The 17173-nt window shown below is 57.9% G+C and overlaps 1 protein-coding gene across 1 annotated transcript; it reads left to right on the top strand.

Moving 5' to 3' along the window:
* The first annotated feature begins 306 nt into the window (after window positions 1-306).
* On the top strand, window positions 307-15890 carry CRAT (carnitine O-acetyltransferase). The gene is made up of 14 exons (XM_003940016.4): window positions 307-621; window positions 2923-3186; window positions 5840-5958; window positions 7008-7061; window positions 7599-7764; window positions 8106-8280; window positions 8924-9102; window positions 9629-9729; window positions 12011-12130; window positions 12314-12436; window positions 12537-12672; window positions 13374-13436; window positions 14567-14704; window positions 15102-15890. Exons 1-14 carry the CDS (start codon window positions 595-597, stop codon window positions 15315-15317), a joined length of 1881 nt encoding a protein of 626 aa, XP_003940065.3. The 5' UTR covers window positions 307-594; the 3' UTR covers window positions 15318-15890.
* Window positions 15891-17173: the final 1283 nt, after the last annotated feature.

The raw sequence follows: 17173 nt of genomic DNA, 5'->3' as shown, positions 1-17173 counted from the left end.
ACATGACTGTTTTCCTGCCACTCTGACAGTTACGATCAAGGACACCAGACGGAGTTGGAGAGTGCACACCACCACCTCCAACAGCTTAGAAGACATATGGGGCGGGATGGAGACAGCTGGACGGTGACCTCTGCTTTGCTCCTCCCCGGGTCCCAACGCCTCGCGGGGACTCCCAACGGCTGACCCGCTGACCCGCCCCTCTGGCCCCGCCCCCGTCGTGGCCCCGCCCCCGGCCCGCAGCCAGCCTCCTGGGGCCCGCTACCGGGCGAAGCCCCGCCCCTCCTTCCCCGCCCCGCCGAGGCCCCGCCCCCGACCCTGAGCCAGCCCTCTGGGCCCCGCTACGGGCCTGGGGCCAGCTGCTGGCCCGGGCCGCGCCCCGCGAGTCCTCCTCCCCGGGCGCCTGTCCTCAGCCCGCCCGGCCCGAGGGTGGGCGCGGGGCCGCCTCTACCGGCTGGTGTAGGTAACTCGGCGACCTTGGCCCGAAGGCTCTAGCGAGGACCCCCTGACCCCAAACGCGGCGGCGGCGGCGGCGGCGCGGACTTCGCCCGGCGTGTGGGGCGGAGCGGACTGCGTGTCCGCGGGCGGGCAGCGAAGATGTTAGCCTTCGCCGCCAGGACCGCGGTGAGTGCGGCAGAGCCCGGGCCTGAGGGCTCGGGCCGGGCCGTGTGGTTGCGCCCGCCGGGGAGGGGAGCCCTCCAGCTGGTGAGGTGGGATGGGATCAGGTAGGCGTCCCAGGTGGGGCGGAGCAGGAGACCGGGGCGCAAGGTCAGGAGCAGGATTGAACCCACGTCCTGGAGCGCTCCATTCCAATGACCCGGAAAAGACGAGGGGAACCCGGCTTCAGTCGGCACCCCACCCTGAGACCCAGAGACAGGCCGGTCGGGGAGAGAGGCCAGGAGCGTCCAGGTCCTGGCTCACTCTCGCCGTTATTCTCCGACTCACACACCGGTCGCATGCTCAGGCCAAAGGAGTCGGTCAGGCTCCTTTGGTTTATCAGATGGTCCCTGGGGAACTGTGTGGCCAGAAAAACACGCGGAGGCATCAAGCCAGGCTGCTCAGAAAAGCCTCAGAACTGGCAGGAGGCAGGCAGGTGGCAGCACCATGGCCTCCCTCTCTTCCAGGCCCCTTCCCCAGCCTGGCTGTATCTATTCCTCAGTCCTTCCCAGGGGGCATCGCAGATGCTATCATGATTTGAGTTTCTTTCGTCTCTTATCCAAGGGTATGTCTCACTCCGTCTCAAACATACACTCCGGGGCCAGAGGGCAGAGGGTGCATCCAGGCTCAGGCTTAGAGGCTCTTCTAGGTGTTAGGACGCCCTGAGCGTCCACCACACCCTTGTCACTGTCTCGCAAGCTGCATCGCATCCCATAGACAGCCTGTTGGTCATCCTCTGGGACCACCCGACTGGCCTGGTCACTTTCCTGCCAGGGAAACTGAGCCAAGGAGGAACTTGGCCAGAGTCCCCTAGACCGGCTCATTCAAATCGAGCCTGATCCCAAAGTCAGCATCGTTTCGTTTATTTTTCACACCAAAAGTCCTCTACTCTTGAACCCTCACTGAATGAGCCACGGCTCAGGAAAACACGAGTGATGGTAGAGGGATGGCTCAGATGGGTCCCAGGAGTCCTGGAGAGAAACCAGAAATAGGCAGGGCTCCTGGCTGTCCCTTCCACTGACGGCCCTTTCCCGGTGTCTGCTCCCCTGCACCAACCCTAATTTCAGGACCAACCCCAGGGCGGTGGTGTAACCTCAGCAGCCAGGCAGTCTCTGCCCTCCAGCCAGGTTTTCTCTCATCAAAAAGATCTTCGCAGATTCTGACAGGTGGATTTTTTTAAATTACCTCTTGGCCTGCCTCCCTGGCGCTGAGCCCAAGCGGAGAAGAAAGGAAAGAGCTTTCCAGGTTCCCTTCCACTGGAGTGCCCCCTGCCAGCCCTCTCACCTGCTCCCCATTCCTCTACTTCTGGGAGCTCAGGAGGGTGAAGCAGCTTCTGAAGTCCAGGAGCTTCCCCGCCACTGCCACAACACCCGATGCCACCACGGCCATCGCCACTGCCACCTGCCTCCCCCTGAATCTTGGTTCTTTTCTCTTTCCAGCCCAGGCAAGTGGCTGCCTCTTGCTAAGTTCTGCTCGCCCACTTGGTATAGCACAGTTAGGTTTAGAGATCCAGCCAAGGCGGACAGACAGGGCCCAGAACCTCAGTCCTGCCATGGAGGAGGACGGGCAGCAGAGAGAGAAGGTATGGAACGGAGCTCCAGCAGCTGCCGCCTGCCCACTGCGAGAGCAGCCTCGGGCCCTCCTGTGTCTCTTTCCGCCCACTCCAGGCTCTCCTGGACTTTCTCTCTCTCTCTGGCGCCTCTCACCCTCCATCCAGGCCACTGGGCTCTCTCACCACAGCACAGCCCTCGCCCCACCCTTGCCCCATCTCAGAGGCAGGAGGAAGCCCGAGGCCCCTCCCCCGAAGGTGCTGCCATAGTCTGGCTCTCTGTGATTCTTCTTCCCTTCTATTTCTCCACCTGGAAATGGTGGGAGAAAAGGAGGTGGGGACATTCAAGAGGAACAGTCACCACTCTGCTAGCTAGCTCCTCTTCCAGGGTGAGAGAGGAGGAGCCTGTGCAACCCATCAGGTGGGCAGTCTCCCTTATCTCTGCCACCCCAAAGGTGCCGTTCATCCTGACTTGGTTCCCCTGAGCCTTGCCAAGAACCATGACCACACCACACCCTCCTCCATCCCTACCTGCATCTCGGGGCCCCACAGAGGCGGAGACACCTATAGCTCTAGGGCTGGGAGGCCAGGGCCAGCCCCACCCAAGAGGCCGTCTCTGCCCCCAGAGATGGGCACATAAGTGCCTAGGACTGTAGCTTCGGGACTGCCAGGTCTCCAGAGCCAGAGAGGGAATGAGCAGGATGTTCTGCTGCCTGCAGGTGAGGCCTCTGGGCTTCCTGAAGCCCTCCTCCTTGATGAAGGCTTCCGGCCGCTTCAAGGCTCACCAGGATGCGCTGCCTCGGCTGCCCGTGCCCCCTCTCCAGCAGTCCCTGGACCACTACCTGAAGGCGCTGCAGCCCATTGTGAGTGAGGAGGAGTGGGCCCACACCAAGCAGCTGGTGGACGAGTTCCAGGCCTCAGGAGGTGTAGGAGAGCGCCTGCAGAAGGGGCTGGAGCGCCGGGCCAGGAAGACAGAAAACTGGGTGAGTGAGGGTGCCCTCACCGTGACCTGCTGCTGGCTGCATGCCTGCAGTTCTCCAGTGCCCACTGCTCTGGCATGGCCGTTCATTTGCTGCCCACAGTTTCGTGAGCACATACTCTGTGCCTGGTACTTGGCAGGGCGCTGGGTGAGCAAGAAGGGTACAGTCACCAGCCCCTTGGAGCTGAGATTCAAGTAGGGAGGAGAGAAAGGGGCTGAACAGGATACAGGTTGTGGATGAGGTGGTTTCAGGCAGTGAAGTTCTGCAGAAGTGAAAGGGGTGATGAAGAGGAGGGCTGGGGACCGCAGCCTCGCTATGCTGCATGTCAGGAAAGGCAAGGAGGAGGGGATGTTGGGCCCAAGGGTCTGAAACAGACAGAGGGGGACAGCACGGGCAGAGACCACCACCTGGCATGTTCCAGGACAGTGGCAGGAGTGGGGTACAAGGGCAGGTACAGCCAGGTAGGAGGAAGATGCCCTTGTGCTCAGTGGGACAGCCTCCGGCAGGGGATGTCTCATACTTCAACACACAGATTATAAAGGTGGCCCGGCTGCTGGCAGGGAGGCAGAGTGGGAGTCAGAGGTGAGGGGAAGATAGTATCATCACCCCTAGGGAGCTGTGGCAGCCTTAGCCTGGCACTGGATGGGAGAGTTGTTAAGTCCAGGACTGCTTTGGAGGCAGTGCCAACAGCACTTGCCAGTGAGGTGGGGAGGAGGGTGGACTTTGCCAAGTTGGGGTCGTCTGAGGGAGAAGTTGGCTATGGGAGAGCCAGAGCAGGCCGGCCCTGGGAAGCACTGTGGTGTAGGAGGTGCCATGGGTGGGGAGGTGGGGCTCTAGCCCTGGGGCTTGGCAGAGGCTGGGGGGCTGCACACGTGAGGTGGGAGTTGTCGGCATTAGCTGAGACTTGGCGGGTCAGGACCTTGGATTCCAGAATCAGGATGCTTTCCCCTGAAAGGTCCTTAGAGAGTCTGGGGGCTAGTGATTTTCCAGCTTCATTTAGCCTGGGACTCCTTCAAACAGAAGTTCCTGGCTAAAGGGGTGGGGGCACCCCCCCCCCCATTCACAGGGCCACTGAAGGGTTTCTGCCACCACCTGGCAGATTCTCACTGGGGGAGTCCCCATACCTGCAGGGTCTCCCCTGGTCTCCCAAGCTCTGGCCAGAGGCTCTGGGATCCCTAGTGGAGTACAGGCCCCCAGCTGTTTCCCCAACGGAAGGGAGCTCCCGTCTGCCATTCCCTGATCTACAGATGAGAAAAATTAAGGCCCAGAGAGGTGGCCCAAAAGCCCAGATCCACACAGCAGCTCTCAAGGAAGCCCTCCGCCACACAGGAAGGTCTGGCTGACTCAGGGGCCCAGCCTTTAGGGGCTGCCAGTCACCTGTCATACAACCTAGGACAAGTCACTCCCCGTCACCCCTTGCCAAGGGCTAGTGGCCCAGCACTGCAGGGGAGTGCATATGGTGAAGAGGTGCATACTGCTGCTGTTTGCCATGAGGGTAGGGGGCCCAGGGTGGGCCCAGGTCTCTGGGGGTGGAGAGCCAGAGAAAGTTGTACTGGCCATGTATGGGGAGAGTGGGTGTTGCAGTCACCACACAGGACACAGGGTGACAGTCACGGGGGACTGTGCGCAGCCCCAGACATGGAGCCTTTAATCCCACATCCCTGGCTGGTGCCCAGAAACCCCCACCCCCCAGACAGAGGATGGACCGTCAGGGCAGAGAGTGAGATGTGTCACCCACATCTTGTCACTAGAGTAAGATTCATCATTGCAGGGAGCGTCCCCTCAAGATTGCCCTGACCTTGAGATCAAAGTAGGTATGCACTAGCCAAGGCCACAGAGCAAGACCAGTACCTCAGGCTCCCCTGATACCTGGTCTCATGCCTCCTTGGACAATTCTCCACTGGGGATGGTCAAAAACTCATTTATTGGGCTGGGGATAATTGGCTCATGCCTGTAATTCCAGCACTTTGGGAAGCTGAGGCAGCCAGATCACTTCAAGTCAGGAGTTCGAGGCCAGCCCGACCAGCATGGTCTTAAAACCCTGGTGAAACCCCGTCTCTACCAAAAAATACAAAAATTAGCCGGGTGTGTTGGCGCACACCTGTAGTCCCAGCTGCTCAGGAGTCTGAGGCAGGAAAATCACTTGAACCCAGGAGGCAGAGGTTGCAATGAGCTGAGAGAGCACCACGGCACTTTAGCCTGGGTGACAAAGTGAAACCCTGTCAAAAAAACCTCACTCGTTTGACTTTGTCTTTGTAGACCTTTTCCTTTTTCCCTTTCTGTCCGCGCAGGCATACACTGTAACATTGTAATTTAACACATGACAGTCATTGACAGAGAAATGTGTAAGATGAGAATTCCTTCACCTTGCTGCCCCTCCCCACGCCCCAGGTTTCTTCCCAATCTTTATTTCATGTCCTTTCTTAGCAGCGGCGTCTGATTGATCTGGCTAATACTGATCACTTGGGCTAAAGGGAAGGGGCTGGTGGGTTTAAAGTGTAGGGCAGGAAGGGTGGGTTTTGGATCTAAGTGACTACTTTGAGAATCTCCACAGAGGGGCAGAGGGAATGAAGGCCAGCCAGGTCCCCTGGCCCTGGGGAGGAGGGGGCACCAGGGTCCACACACCCCTCCTGACAGGCTCGGGCTTTTCTCCCAGCTGTCTGAGTGGTGGCTCAAGACTGCCTACCTCCAGTACCGCCAGCCTGTGGTCATCTACTCCAGCCCAGGCGTGATGCTGCCCAAGCAGGACTTCGTGGACCTGCAGGGTCAGCTCCGGTGAGTGGCTGGGCCTGGGGGGCCGGGACGCAGCTGGGGCCCTCGAGTCTACTTCCCCCAGGGGCTTGCAGGGACCCCAACCCTGTTTATCTTTCTGCCCCACAAACAGCCTTATGATGTAGGGAGCATCTTCCCTATTTTATAAATGTGGAAACTGAGTTTCAGAGCAGGGAAGGGAGCTGCAGGATCTCTCCAGCTCTGAAGATTTGAAACCACAAATCTTCATGGAGGCGCTGTCCCGCTCTGTACCCGAGGCTTCTCCCCCATCCTAGTTTTAGCACTGAACCCCTCCTTCCCACTCTCCTCAGCTAGCCACGGGGGTGACCTCTGTACACAGTCCTCTTTTCCACGTTCGGCTAGGTCACCTGCCCCAGCCACTATTCCAGTACTACCAGAGATAAAAATACCAGTGACAGGGATCTCCTGCCCAAGGACCAGCCAGTGGCTGCTGCCACCTGCTTCTCTTAAAGGGACCAGGGTACCCTGGGAAGGGCCAGGGTTCAGGCCCAGGAACTCCAGCCAGTGGTCCCCATGGCGGGATGCAGGGGGAGCCCCAAGCATTGAGGGTGGTTGCCATGGGCCAGACAGTCCCGGGAGGAAGGCGGCCTGGGGAACGCAGAGGCCCAGCAAGGGGTAAGGGACTTTGTGGAGGGAACACCAGAGCCGCTGCTCTCCATTCACACTACCCCAGGGGCCTGGGTTCCTCCAGAATTGACACTTCAGAACAGATGACACCCTCTCCAGACTCCAGGAGCTCAGGCCCTTTGTGGGCAGACCCAACCTACTAACCCTAACCCAGCCACAGTCCAGTTGCTGGGGACTAGCACCCAAGTCCCACCAGGCCCTGGGCCACCAGCACCTCCCCGAGCCCTCCTAATCGTGCTCCCTCTAGAGATTATGAAGAAGCCAGCACAGACTGGCAAGCCGGGACTCCCAGGCCCCTCCCTTGTGCTCCCAGGCTTTCCTCTCCCTCCCCAAGCAGGTGTCCCTGGCCCAGGGCCTCCCTCAGGGTGTCCACACAGCTTTTAATCTCTAACCAATCTTTTCAGATTTGCTGCCAAACTCATTGAGGGTGTGTTGGATTTCAAGGCCATGATTGACAAGTGAGCAGCCCCGCCCCTCCCTAGCCCCATACCTGCCCAGGACTGCGTAATTACCACAGCCACCTCTGACCCCAGCCCTGGCCTGGCATGCCAGCCTGGGCACTGGGCAGGCCCAAAGCTCAGTCACTTTCACTTCCTGTTAGCCCAGCCTCAGCTGGGGGTTGGGAGATACAGCAGCCCTGGGGACTGTCATCTCCTCTAGCTACTGGGGTCTCCTCTTGGTGGGTGACCCTGTCCCACCCCCACCAGAGAGGACCCCAGAGTTTTATTTGCTGCCTCATCTCCCCTGTGACAAACGGAAGCCCAGAAAGGAGAACAGAGGGAGTTTTTAGGTGACTTCTGAGCAGGGCCCATCCGGAGCAGAAAGCGAGCCTCCTGCCCAAAGCCCAGCCCTGAGGCGCCCTGCTCACGCTGGGAGGGGGAGCAGGAACGCTGTGTGAGCCCCCAGCAGTACCTAGCAGGTCCCTGTCTACCCTGCCCTCCTCCCCATCCACTTGCCCAGTGGCGCCCATCCTCACTGCCCCTCTGCCCCTGCAGCGAGACCCTGCCAGTGGAGTACCTGGGGGGGAAGCCACTGTGCATGAACCAGTACTATCAGATCCTGTCCTCTTGCCGAGTGCCGGGCCCCAAGCAGGACACAGTCAGCAACTTCAGCAAGACCAAGAAGCCTCCCACACACATCACCGTGGTGCACAACTACCAGGTGGGTAGCCCCTGCCCACAGCTGCAAGCCCTGCCCTGCCACAGGAGTACAGCAGGACGGCCGACGTCAGCTTCCCCACTGAGGTCCCCCAGCACGCATGCTCATGTGCCCTAGGAACTGGCATCCCCTGGCTTCTCCACTGGGGGCCCAGGGAAGCCAGGAGGGGCCGTGGGCCTGCCCAGCCCAGAAGGGCAATCCAAGGACCTCTTCCCACTCTCACCTTTGGCCTGACTATCCCCTCCAAGGCTAGGGCCAGGAGGAGGCAGGTGTGGGGAGGTGGCTGCTCCCAGCCTGAGGTCCCCACTCAGCCCCTTCCTCTCCACCTGCCTGTGCCCCAACAGTTTTTTGAGCTGGATGTGTACCACAGCGACGGGACACCCCTCACAGCAGATCAGATCTTCACACAGCTGGAGAAGATCTGGAACTCATCCCTGCAGACCAACAAGGAGCCCGTGGGCATCCTCACCTCCAACCACCGCAACTCCTGGGCCAAGGCGTACAACACCCTCATCAAAGGTGCCTCCTGGGGGCCTTGCTGGGGCTGCACACCCAGGCCTCTTCCCCCAGCACACCAGGCCCCGCCCAGCCCTGGACAGCCATGTTTCTCTCTGCATCCTCTCAATGTGGAGCAGGCGATGTGGACCCTCACGTCATAGATGAGGACACCTCAGCTCCATTTGGTTAGGGTAGTTTCTCTTCGCTAAATAGCAAGTTAGGATTAGAGTTCATGTCCTCTGGCTGAGGAACCCACCTGCCTCCCCGTACCCTGTGCCCCCGAGCACCTGCAGCCCTCCAGAGCATGCCTTGCTCAGGCACTGGCCCCAGAGTCAGACCACCTGTGTAGGGTTCCTGGCTGCCACACCAGCTCCCGTGCAACCCTGGGCTTCCGTTTCCTGAATGTAAAGTGTGCCAGGTGTTGGGCCCTCCCTTGAGGAGTGCTGTGGGCTGCAGGGCCCTGTTGAGTTTGAAGCTCTGAACCCACACCCTGCACCCAGTGAAAGCCCTGGAAGGCCGCAAGGTGGGGATCTGCTCATCCCGGAGTGGTACAAATGGGTCAGAAGAGCCCAGGGCAGGACACTGCAGAGAGGCTGGTCCATCTCTCCCATATCCTGAGACTCACCCCATTTTGCGCCCACCCCCACCCCCATGCCACCTGCAGACAAGGTGAACAGGGATTCCGTGCGTTCCATCCAGAAGAGCATCTTTACCGTGTGCTTGGATAAGCCTGTGCCCAGGGTCTCGGATGACATGTACCGCAGCCACGTGGCAGGCCAGATGCTGCACGGGGGCGGCAGCAAGCTTAACAGCGGAAACCGCTGGTTCGACAAGACGCTACAGGTCGGACCCTCGGGGCTTCACCCACTCATGCACACCTGAACAGGGCCTCCTCAGCCTTGGAACTTCCTGCTGCTCCCTGGCCCTATGTCTCTACCTCCCAGCTTGTAAAGCAGGCAGGAAGCCAGCAGGCTGGACGCCACCGTAATTACCAGGCAGCCAGCCTGTCATCACCAGTCCTGCTGCTGGCCTGGAAACTGCTGTCACCCCCAGCGCACCCCCTCAGCGCTTCACAGAGAACCTGGGATCCGGGGTCAGGAAGTGCAGTCCTGGCAGGGCAATCTCTCTCCGCACCTGTAAAATGGGGTGGTGGTCAGCCTCGCCAGTAGAGTAGTGTGAAGGAGTCAGTCAGGCACGCTGAGCGTGGAATGCACTTAGCACACCAGGGCACCCCGTGAGTGTCAGCAGCATAGCACCTTGAGATGGCTTCAGAGAGGCGCTTGCCATAAGACTCCACTGAAGAGTGGTTGGATCGGGTCCTATCCCCCAGGGCCCTGGGGCTGACTGGGGTCTCCCCTCCCTTCTGCAGTTCATCGTGGCAGAAGATGGCTCCTGTGGGCTGGTTTACGAGCACGCCGCAGCAGAGGGGCCCCCTATTGTCACCCTCTTGGACCATGTCATTGAGTTCACGTGAGTGCAGTCACATTTCTCGCCTAGTTCCCCAGCTCCTAGTGACAGATGACACACAGGTGATAGACCAGTTTATAGGGGAGTATCACTCTCCTTTGTGCCTGGGAATTTGTTTCTTCCAAGGAAGCCAGTTGACCATGGTGGCTCACGCCTGTAATCCTGACACTTTGAGAGGCCGAGGCAGGAGGATCAACCTGGCCAACAAGGTGAAACTCCATCTGTACTGAAAATACAAAAAAGGAAAAAAAAAAAAAAACGTACCCGGGTATGGTGGTGCATGCCTATAATCCCAGCTACTGGGGAGGCTGAGGCAGGAGAATCACTTGAACCCAGGAGGCGGAGGTTGCATTGAGCAGAGACTGCGCCACTGCACTCCAGCCTGGGCAACAGAGCAAGACTCCGTCACAAAAAAAAAAAAAAAAATTAGGCCAGGTGCAGTGGCTCATGCCTGTAATTCCAGCACTTTGGGAAGCTGAGGCAGACAGGTCACCAGCCTGGTCAACATGGTGAAACTCCATCTCTACAGAAATATAAAAATTAGCCGGGCATGACGCTGGGTGCCTGTAATTCCAGCTCTTCAGGAGGCTGAGGTGGGAGACTCTCTTGAACCCAGGAGGTGGAGGTTGCAGTGACCCAAGATCACACCATGGCACTCTAGCCTGGGCAACAGAGTGAGACTCCATCTCAAAAAAAAAATTAGCCAGGCATGGTGGCAGGTGCCTTGCCTGTAATCCCAGCTACTCAGGAGGCTTAAGGCATAAGAATCACTTGAATCTGGAAGGTGGAGGTTGCAGTGAGCTGAGATCGCACCATTGCACTCCAGCCTGGGTAATACAGCAAGACTCTGTCTCAAAAAAAAAAAAAATTAGTTGAGCGTGATGGCGGGCACCTATAATCCCAGCTACTTGGGAGGATGAGGCAGGAGAATCACTTGAACTGGGGAGGCAAAGGTTGCAGTGTGGAAGGCCACAGCCCTACAGGGTCATGGGGTGTCCCCTTTCACTGTGCTGAGGTGCAGGATTCGAGAAATAAAGGGACAGGACACAGAAGTACAAAGAAAGCACAGCTGGGCTCGGGGGGCCACGCCACCTATAAACGGAGACGGGCAAGGCCCTGAATGTCCAGAAGCGTCTGTATTTATTAGGTATAGGTTAGGGGGAAGGGTAGTGAATGAAGTCATCTTTAAGGTTAGTGATAGGGTCGTGAGCAATAAACAAGGGGTCTCCCCCCATTAGGTCACCTAGGCTAGGAGGTGGGTAGTGCACAGCAAAGGGTCCACCCTTATTAGGGCACTGAGGCAAGGAGGTGGGCCATGCACAGTGTGGGGTCCACCCCCATTAGGTCACTGAGGTATGGAGGTGGGCCGTGCTCAGTGAAGAGGGTGCAGTGTGCAATATCTCTTATCTATGGGCACGCTACTTCTAAGAATATTTATAGAAAAATGCTTTTGAGTCACAGCAGTGACAGAGCTGACAGGGTCTACCGCCACCTGCTGGCAACTTCCAGTGAGTTCTGTAGGAGGATGCTTTTGAGCCAGCACAGTAACAAGAGCTGATAAATTCAGTCACCAAGGCACGATTATACCAGAGGGGTTTTAAGCCCTTGGACACTCTCGGGATTGCCAGTCTGAGGGCAGCCTTCCACAAGAACTGGAGGCAAGGTCCTACAACTCCTTTATCCAGGAGGAGTGGCTCTTGTTCCAAGCCTGCCATACAGCGGGTATCTCGATGATACTGAACACTGCCGCCTGGGTCATGGATTCTTGTCCTGATATAGTTGTTTTTCCCTTAAATCATGCTCTGCACCGTGTCTGCTCTAGGCATTCCTCTGACTATGAACTAAGGTATAATTTTATATATGTATATATATATATGGAAATAACTGAGTGGTAAGATATTCTTCAGGCACTCATTCTATAAACTCATATATGACTATATAAAGGATTATATAAAAGGAAATAGCTGAGTAGTAACACTGTAAACTGAGATATTCTTCAGGCACTAGTTGTGCCGGGAATCTGCTTAGCTCTCCTTCCTCGATGCCCAGATGGAGGGTTAACCACAGCAGTGGGCTGAGATCAGGCCACTGCACTCCAGCATGGGCAGCAGACTCCATCTTTGAAACAAAGAAAGCTGAAGTGAAGGTGGTTTTAAGAACAAACTCACACCTCCCTGAGCTGGCGTCCTCTAGCTTCAGGGATCCATCCTCCCCACCATGGTCTCAGGATGGACCTAGGCTCTAGAGGCGCCAGCATGAGACTGAGGCCCCATGTACTGTGCAGGAAGAAACCTGAGCTTGTGCGGTCTCCCATGGTGCCCCTGCCCATGCCCAAGAAGCTGCGGTTCAACATCACTCCCGAGATCAAGAGTGACATCGAGAAGGCCAAGCAGAACCTCAGCATGTAAGTGAGCTGCCAACCCTTTGCTAACCTTAGCCTGCCCCTAACATCTCCATGCTGGGTGGTTGAGGCCAGGACCTTGCTCCTGAGAGGCTCCTGTGCCAGCTGTGCTGGCACCGAGACCCTCCATGGGGTTGGCAGGGGCTGCCAGGGCCTGCTCCTCACCTGCTCCTCCCACACCCTCAGCATGATCCAGGACCTGGACATCACCATGATGGTGTTCCACCACTTTGGAAAGGACTTCCCCAAGTCGGAGAAGCTGAGCCCAGACGCCTTCATCCAGATGGCCTTGCAGCTGGCTTACTACAGGTGCACCTCTGCAGCCTACCCATGGAGGAGGGAGGAGACCTGGGGGCAGGGGCGGGGGTGGCTGCCTCCAAGGGGTGTGCTCAGCCCCATTTCCCACCAGGATCTACGGGCAGGCATGTGCCACGTACGAAAGCGCCTCCCTGCGCATGTTTCACCTGGGCCGCACCGACACCATCCGCTCGGCTTCCGTGGACTCACTGGCCTTTGTCAAGGCCATGGATGACTCCAGCGTGACGGTGAGAGGTCTGGGGCGAGGGCGGGTGAGCTGGGCCTGAGCTGCCTCCCTCCTGCTCATTCCGTCAACACACATTGATTCAGCACCTACACGATTCCAGCCCCGTGGTGGGCATGGGGAATCTAACAGAAGCTGGAGCCATGAATTTAGCTCTGAGCTTCCTGGTGGCCAAAGAGGAAAAGGGAGTCATTCATTTGTTCACTTGTTTTTGCATTGGCAGTAAGCAACTGCCCTATGTCAGGCCCTGGCTGAGGACCAAGGAGTTGGCAGTTCCAATACTCGCTCTTTTTTTTTCTTTTTTTTTTTTTTTTATAGAGTCTCACCCTGTGGCCCAGGCTGGAGTGCAGTGGTGTGATCTTGACTCATTGCAATCTCAAGCAGTTCTCCTGCCTCAGCCTCCCAAGTAGCTGGCTCCTGCCACCACAGGCTCCTGCTACCATGCACAGCTAATTTTTTGTATTTTTAGTAGAAACGAGGTTTCACCATGCTGGCCAGTCTGGTCTCAAACTCCTGACCTCAAGTAATCCGCCCGCCTCAGCCTCCCAAAGTGCTGGGATTGCAGGCGTGAGCCACTGTGCACAGCCCTAGTACTTGCTCTTAAAGAGTTCAGAATCTAGTACTGGTTGAGAAGTGGGCTACTGAGGTGGGTGAGAAGCAGGGAAGGGACGGTGCTTCAGCTCCCTCTGACCTTCACCCCTCTAGGAGCACCAGAAGGTGGAGCTGCTGCGGAAGGCCGTGCAGGCCCACCGAGGCTACACCGACCGAGTGAGTGAGCCCGCCTCTACCTACTCACTGTCCCTTAGTGTCAGCCACCTGTCTGTCCCTCTGACTATCCATCCCTGCAGCCAATGGCTGCCAACCCCTTGCTAGGCCCACACCTCCCTGAACCTGGGAGTACCTGGAGCCAGGCTGAATAGCCATATATATATATATATATATATATATATATATTTTTTTTTTTTTTTTTTTTTTTTTTTTTTTGAGATGGAGTCTCACTCTGTTGCCCAAGCTGGAGTGCAGTGGTGCAATCTCAGCTCACTGCAACCCCGCCTCCTGGGTTCAAGTGATTCTCCTGCCTCAGCCTCCCTAGTAGCTGGGATTACAGGCGTCCGCCACTGGCCCAGCTAATTTTTTTTTTTTTTTTTTTGTATTTTTAGTAGAGACAGGGTTTCACTATGTTGGCCAATCTGGCCTCAAACTCCTGACCTTGCAACCCACCTGCCTCAGCCTCCCAAAATGCTGGGATTACAGGCGTGAGCCACTGCACCTGGCCAAATATCCCGTTTTTAAATTTGGAAAAACCTAGCCTGGGCCCAGTAACCACCCTGGTCCTAGGTTCCAGGGTTGGCCTGGCCCTTGGATGTTGGGTCACACTCTTTCCCTGGGTATACGTGGTCCAGCAGACAGGGAGCTTCCTGCCCTCCAGCAGCTTAGGCTGCAGTCAGGGAGGGGGCTTTCTGGGTGTGGGTCCTGGCTCTGTCTCTGAGCACCTGTGTGTCCAGGCTCTGACCGTACTACATGCAGACTTCCATTTAGAGCTTACCACCACCCTGCGAGGTGAGGGTAGGACGCACCCCTCTTTACAGATGAAGACATTATGGTTCCAGAACCTAAGCAACCTACCAGGCCCCGCAGCCAGGATGGAGCTAGGCCACCTGGCGCCAGGACTCTGCTCTGCAACCCTGCATTGTCCTGCGTCCCTGGGCAAATCCTCACCCCTCCCTGAGCCTTGGTTTCCTCATCTGTGAAAGGAAGGCTGTCTGGCCTGGACACTTCAGTCTCGTGGTTCTGAGTGACCAGTGCCTGGGAAGGGTGGCACTGCCACAGGCTGAAGAGGGCAGGGGTACCCCGGGGGTCCACAGCCCCTGCTCCTGATGGCTCTCCCACCACAACAGGCCATCCGAGGGGAGGCCTTTGATCGGCACCTGCTGGGCCTGAAGCTGCAGGCCATCGAGGACCTGGTGAGCATGCCCGACATCTTCATGGACACCTCCTATGCCATCGCCATGCACTTCCACCTCTCTACCAGCCAGGTGGGCCACGGCCGCAGGTGCCCATGGGGTGGGAGGTAGAGAACCTCCTGGCAGTTGGATCTTGGGGGTGATGTGGCCCACAGAGGCCCCCCAGGCCCAGTGCCAACACAGCTGAGTTCCAGAGGAGGACCTGGGGGCAGGGGCCTCTCTGCAGTCCATGCAGGCTGAGACGGGGTCATTGCTCCTTGCGGGAGAATTAGCTTTTCTGACTCACTGGCCAGGAATAAAGGAACATTTGATCTATGCCAGCCTGTGCTGGTTGCTGGGATACAGCAGGGGACAGACCACAGTCCCTGCCCCCAAGGGGCCTACCATCTTGGCAGAAGCACAGGCATCCTGGGAAGTACTGGGGGCATCAAGGTAGGGGAGATGAGAGCTTTGGTCCTGCCATCCCCAGGTCCCTGCCAAGACAGACTGTGTCATGTTCTTTGGGCCCGTGGTCCCAGACGGCTACGGTGTCTGCTATAACCCCATGGAGGCCCACATCAACTTCTCCCTGTCGGCCTACAACAGCTGCGCAGAGACCAACGCCGCCCGCCTGGCACATTACCTGGAGAAGGCGCTCCTGGACATGCGTGCCCTGCTGCAGGGCCACCCCCGGGCCAAGCTCTGAGCCCCAGGACTCAGGCCTGCCGGTGCCGTAGCCAAGCTCACATTGGGATGGGCCAGCCACCAGGGCTCTGCTCCTTGGTTCCCTCTTCCCTGGTCCCCCCAGATCTACTGAGTAAGTCACAGACAGCATCCTCCAGGGGGCCCCAACCAAGTGCCTTCCGTGGGTCATCCCTGCACCTGCCAGGGCCTGATCTGGAGCTGAGTACAGAGGCTGCACATTAGGCCTGGGCCCCTGGCGAGTCATCCGCCTGTGCCTTCTCTGGGGAAGGGAACCAGCCCTCCAGAGCAGGAGAGTGGCACAAGCTCTTTGTCTTGCCAGAGGTGGCCACTCCCTGCCATCTTCATGGCCAGGCCAGCATCTGTACCCTGCTTCCCAAGCTCCCAGGACCTGGAGACAGGATTGTCTGGGGCCAAGGGGCCAGGGCGTGAGGTTTCATCTCCATGGCAGCTGTACTTCTGTGGATAACGTGGCTAGTGAGCCACCTCTGGTTCCCTTCAACTTGGTTCCTGTCCCTGCCCTGCTGTATGATATTAACACTCAAGGTTATCAATAAAGGGGAACTGTGTTGGTGAAGAGGTGTTTCAGCTGAGAGGCAGGCAAGGTGGTGGCAGTGCCTGGCCTTGCCCTCTTCGGCTTTCCCTGGGTCTGGGAGCTGGTATCCCAGCAGCCAGTGGGCCTGAGGGTTTTGGTCTGTGAGCCAAGGGCCAGCTGTGATCTGGCACTGGGCCCAGAACTGTGCCAGAGCCAGGGCTGCGTCCTTCACCAACAACTTCCCGCCTAGCCTACTTCTGTCTTGGGCCTTCCCAAGTCCCATCGGTTGTGGGTAGGGGCAACTCTCTCAGGACTGTGGGGCTGAGCAGGCCCAGGTCTGGTGGGCTAGGCAGTGTGGCTGATACCCAGGGGTCCAGGGTGTCATCCTGCTTCTACCCACTGAGCCCAGCAAGAGTAGGAGTAGAGCAGCAGGCTTAGCTCACCCCAGACCCAGACGCTGCCGGACAGACACCTTCAGGGGCGGCAGGGGAAGCCACCAGAGCAGAACCACATCCCTGCCCACAACCCCGTCTGTGGCTGAGGCAGGACATCCTGGTAAAACCAAGCGCACTGTTTGCAGAGAGAGGAGTCTCCCGCAGGGACACAAGCCTGTGAGGAAGGCCTGTGTGAAACCCCAAGGGTAGGTGCTGGGATGGGGCCCAGGGGAGGTTGGCCAGCCTGGGAGTGAATGGCTCTGTAACCTGACAGCTGGGACAGTCACCTGAAGTAGGGGCCTGGGGTTTGCTCCATTTGTCAGATGAGGAAACTGAGGCTTAGCGAGGTTAAGGTCACAGGGGACACTAAATGGCGGAGCAGGATTCACAGAGGCCACTCTTGTCTCCTCTAGGCTGGGGCTCCCAGAAGCCCCTCCCTAGGCTGGGCGCAGCAGCTCAAGGCCTGTAATCCCAGCACTTTGGGAGTCCAAGGTGGACGGGTCACAAGGTCAAGAGATCAAGACCTTCCTGGCCAACACAGTGAAACCCCCATCTCTACTAAACAAAAATTAACTGGGCATGGTGGTGCACATGTGTAATCCCAGCTACTTGGGAAGCTGAGGCAGGAGAACTGCTTGAACCCGGGAGGCGGAGGTTGCAGTGAGCCGGGATTGTGCCACTGCAACTCCAGCCTGGGTGACAGAGCAAGACTCCATCTCAAAAAAAAAAAAAAGTTCCTCCCTAGAGCCAGGTCCCCAGCCACATCCATCCAGGTGTCCTGCAGAAGGGAGTGGAGAAGGAGGGAGGCTACAGGTAGAAACTGGTCCAGCCTCAGGTCCGGTGGGTGAGGAGAGAGGTCAGGCTGAGCCTGAGCTCTGATCAGACGCAGGG

This window comes from Saimiri boliviensis, chromosome 2, assembly GCF_048565385.1.
Source record: "Saimiri boliviensis isolate mSaiBol1 chromosome 2, mSaiBol1.pri, whole genome shotgun sequence".
In the NCBI taxonomy this organism is placed as follows: Eukaryota; Metazoa; Chordata; class Mammalia; order Primates; family Cebidae; genus Saimiri; species Saimiri boliviensis.
The sequence above is the reverse complement of the archived record's forward strand: the minus strand, read 5'-3'. Positions and strand labels throughout refer to the sequence as shown.

What these genes read in the sequence shown, in the direction of transcription:
- CRAT (XM_003940016.4), top strand. Translation starts at nt 595, where the DNA reads ATGTTAGCCTTCGCCGCCAGGACCGCG. An exon ending in CCTTCGCCGCCAGGACCGCG is followed by an intron (nt 622 to 2,922) that starts GTGAGTGCGGCA and finishes TGCTGCCTGCAG; the next exon opens with GTGAGGCCTCTGGGCTTCCT. An exon ending in ACCGAGGCTACACCGACCGA is followed by an intron (nt 13,437 to 14,566) that starts GTGAGTGAGCCC and finishes CCACCACAACAG; the next exon opens with GCCATCCGAGGGGAGGCCTT.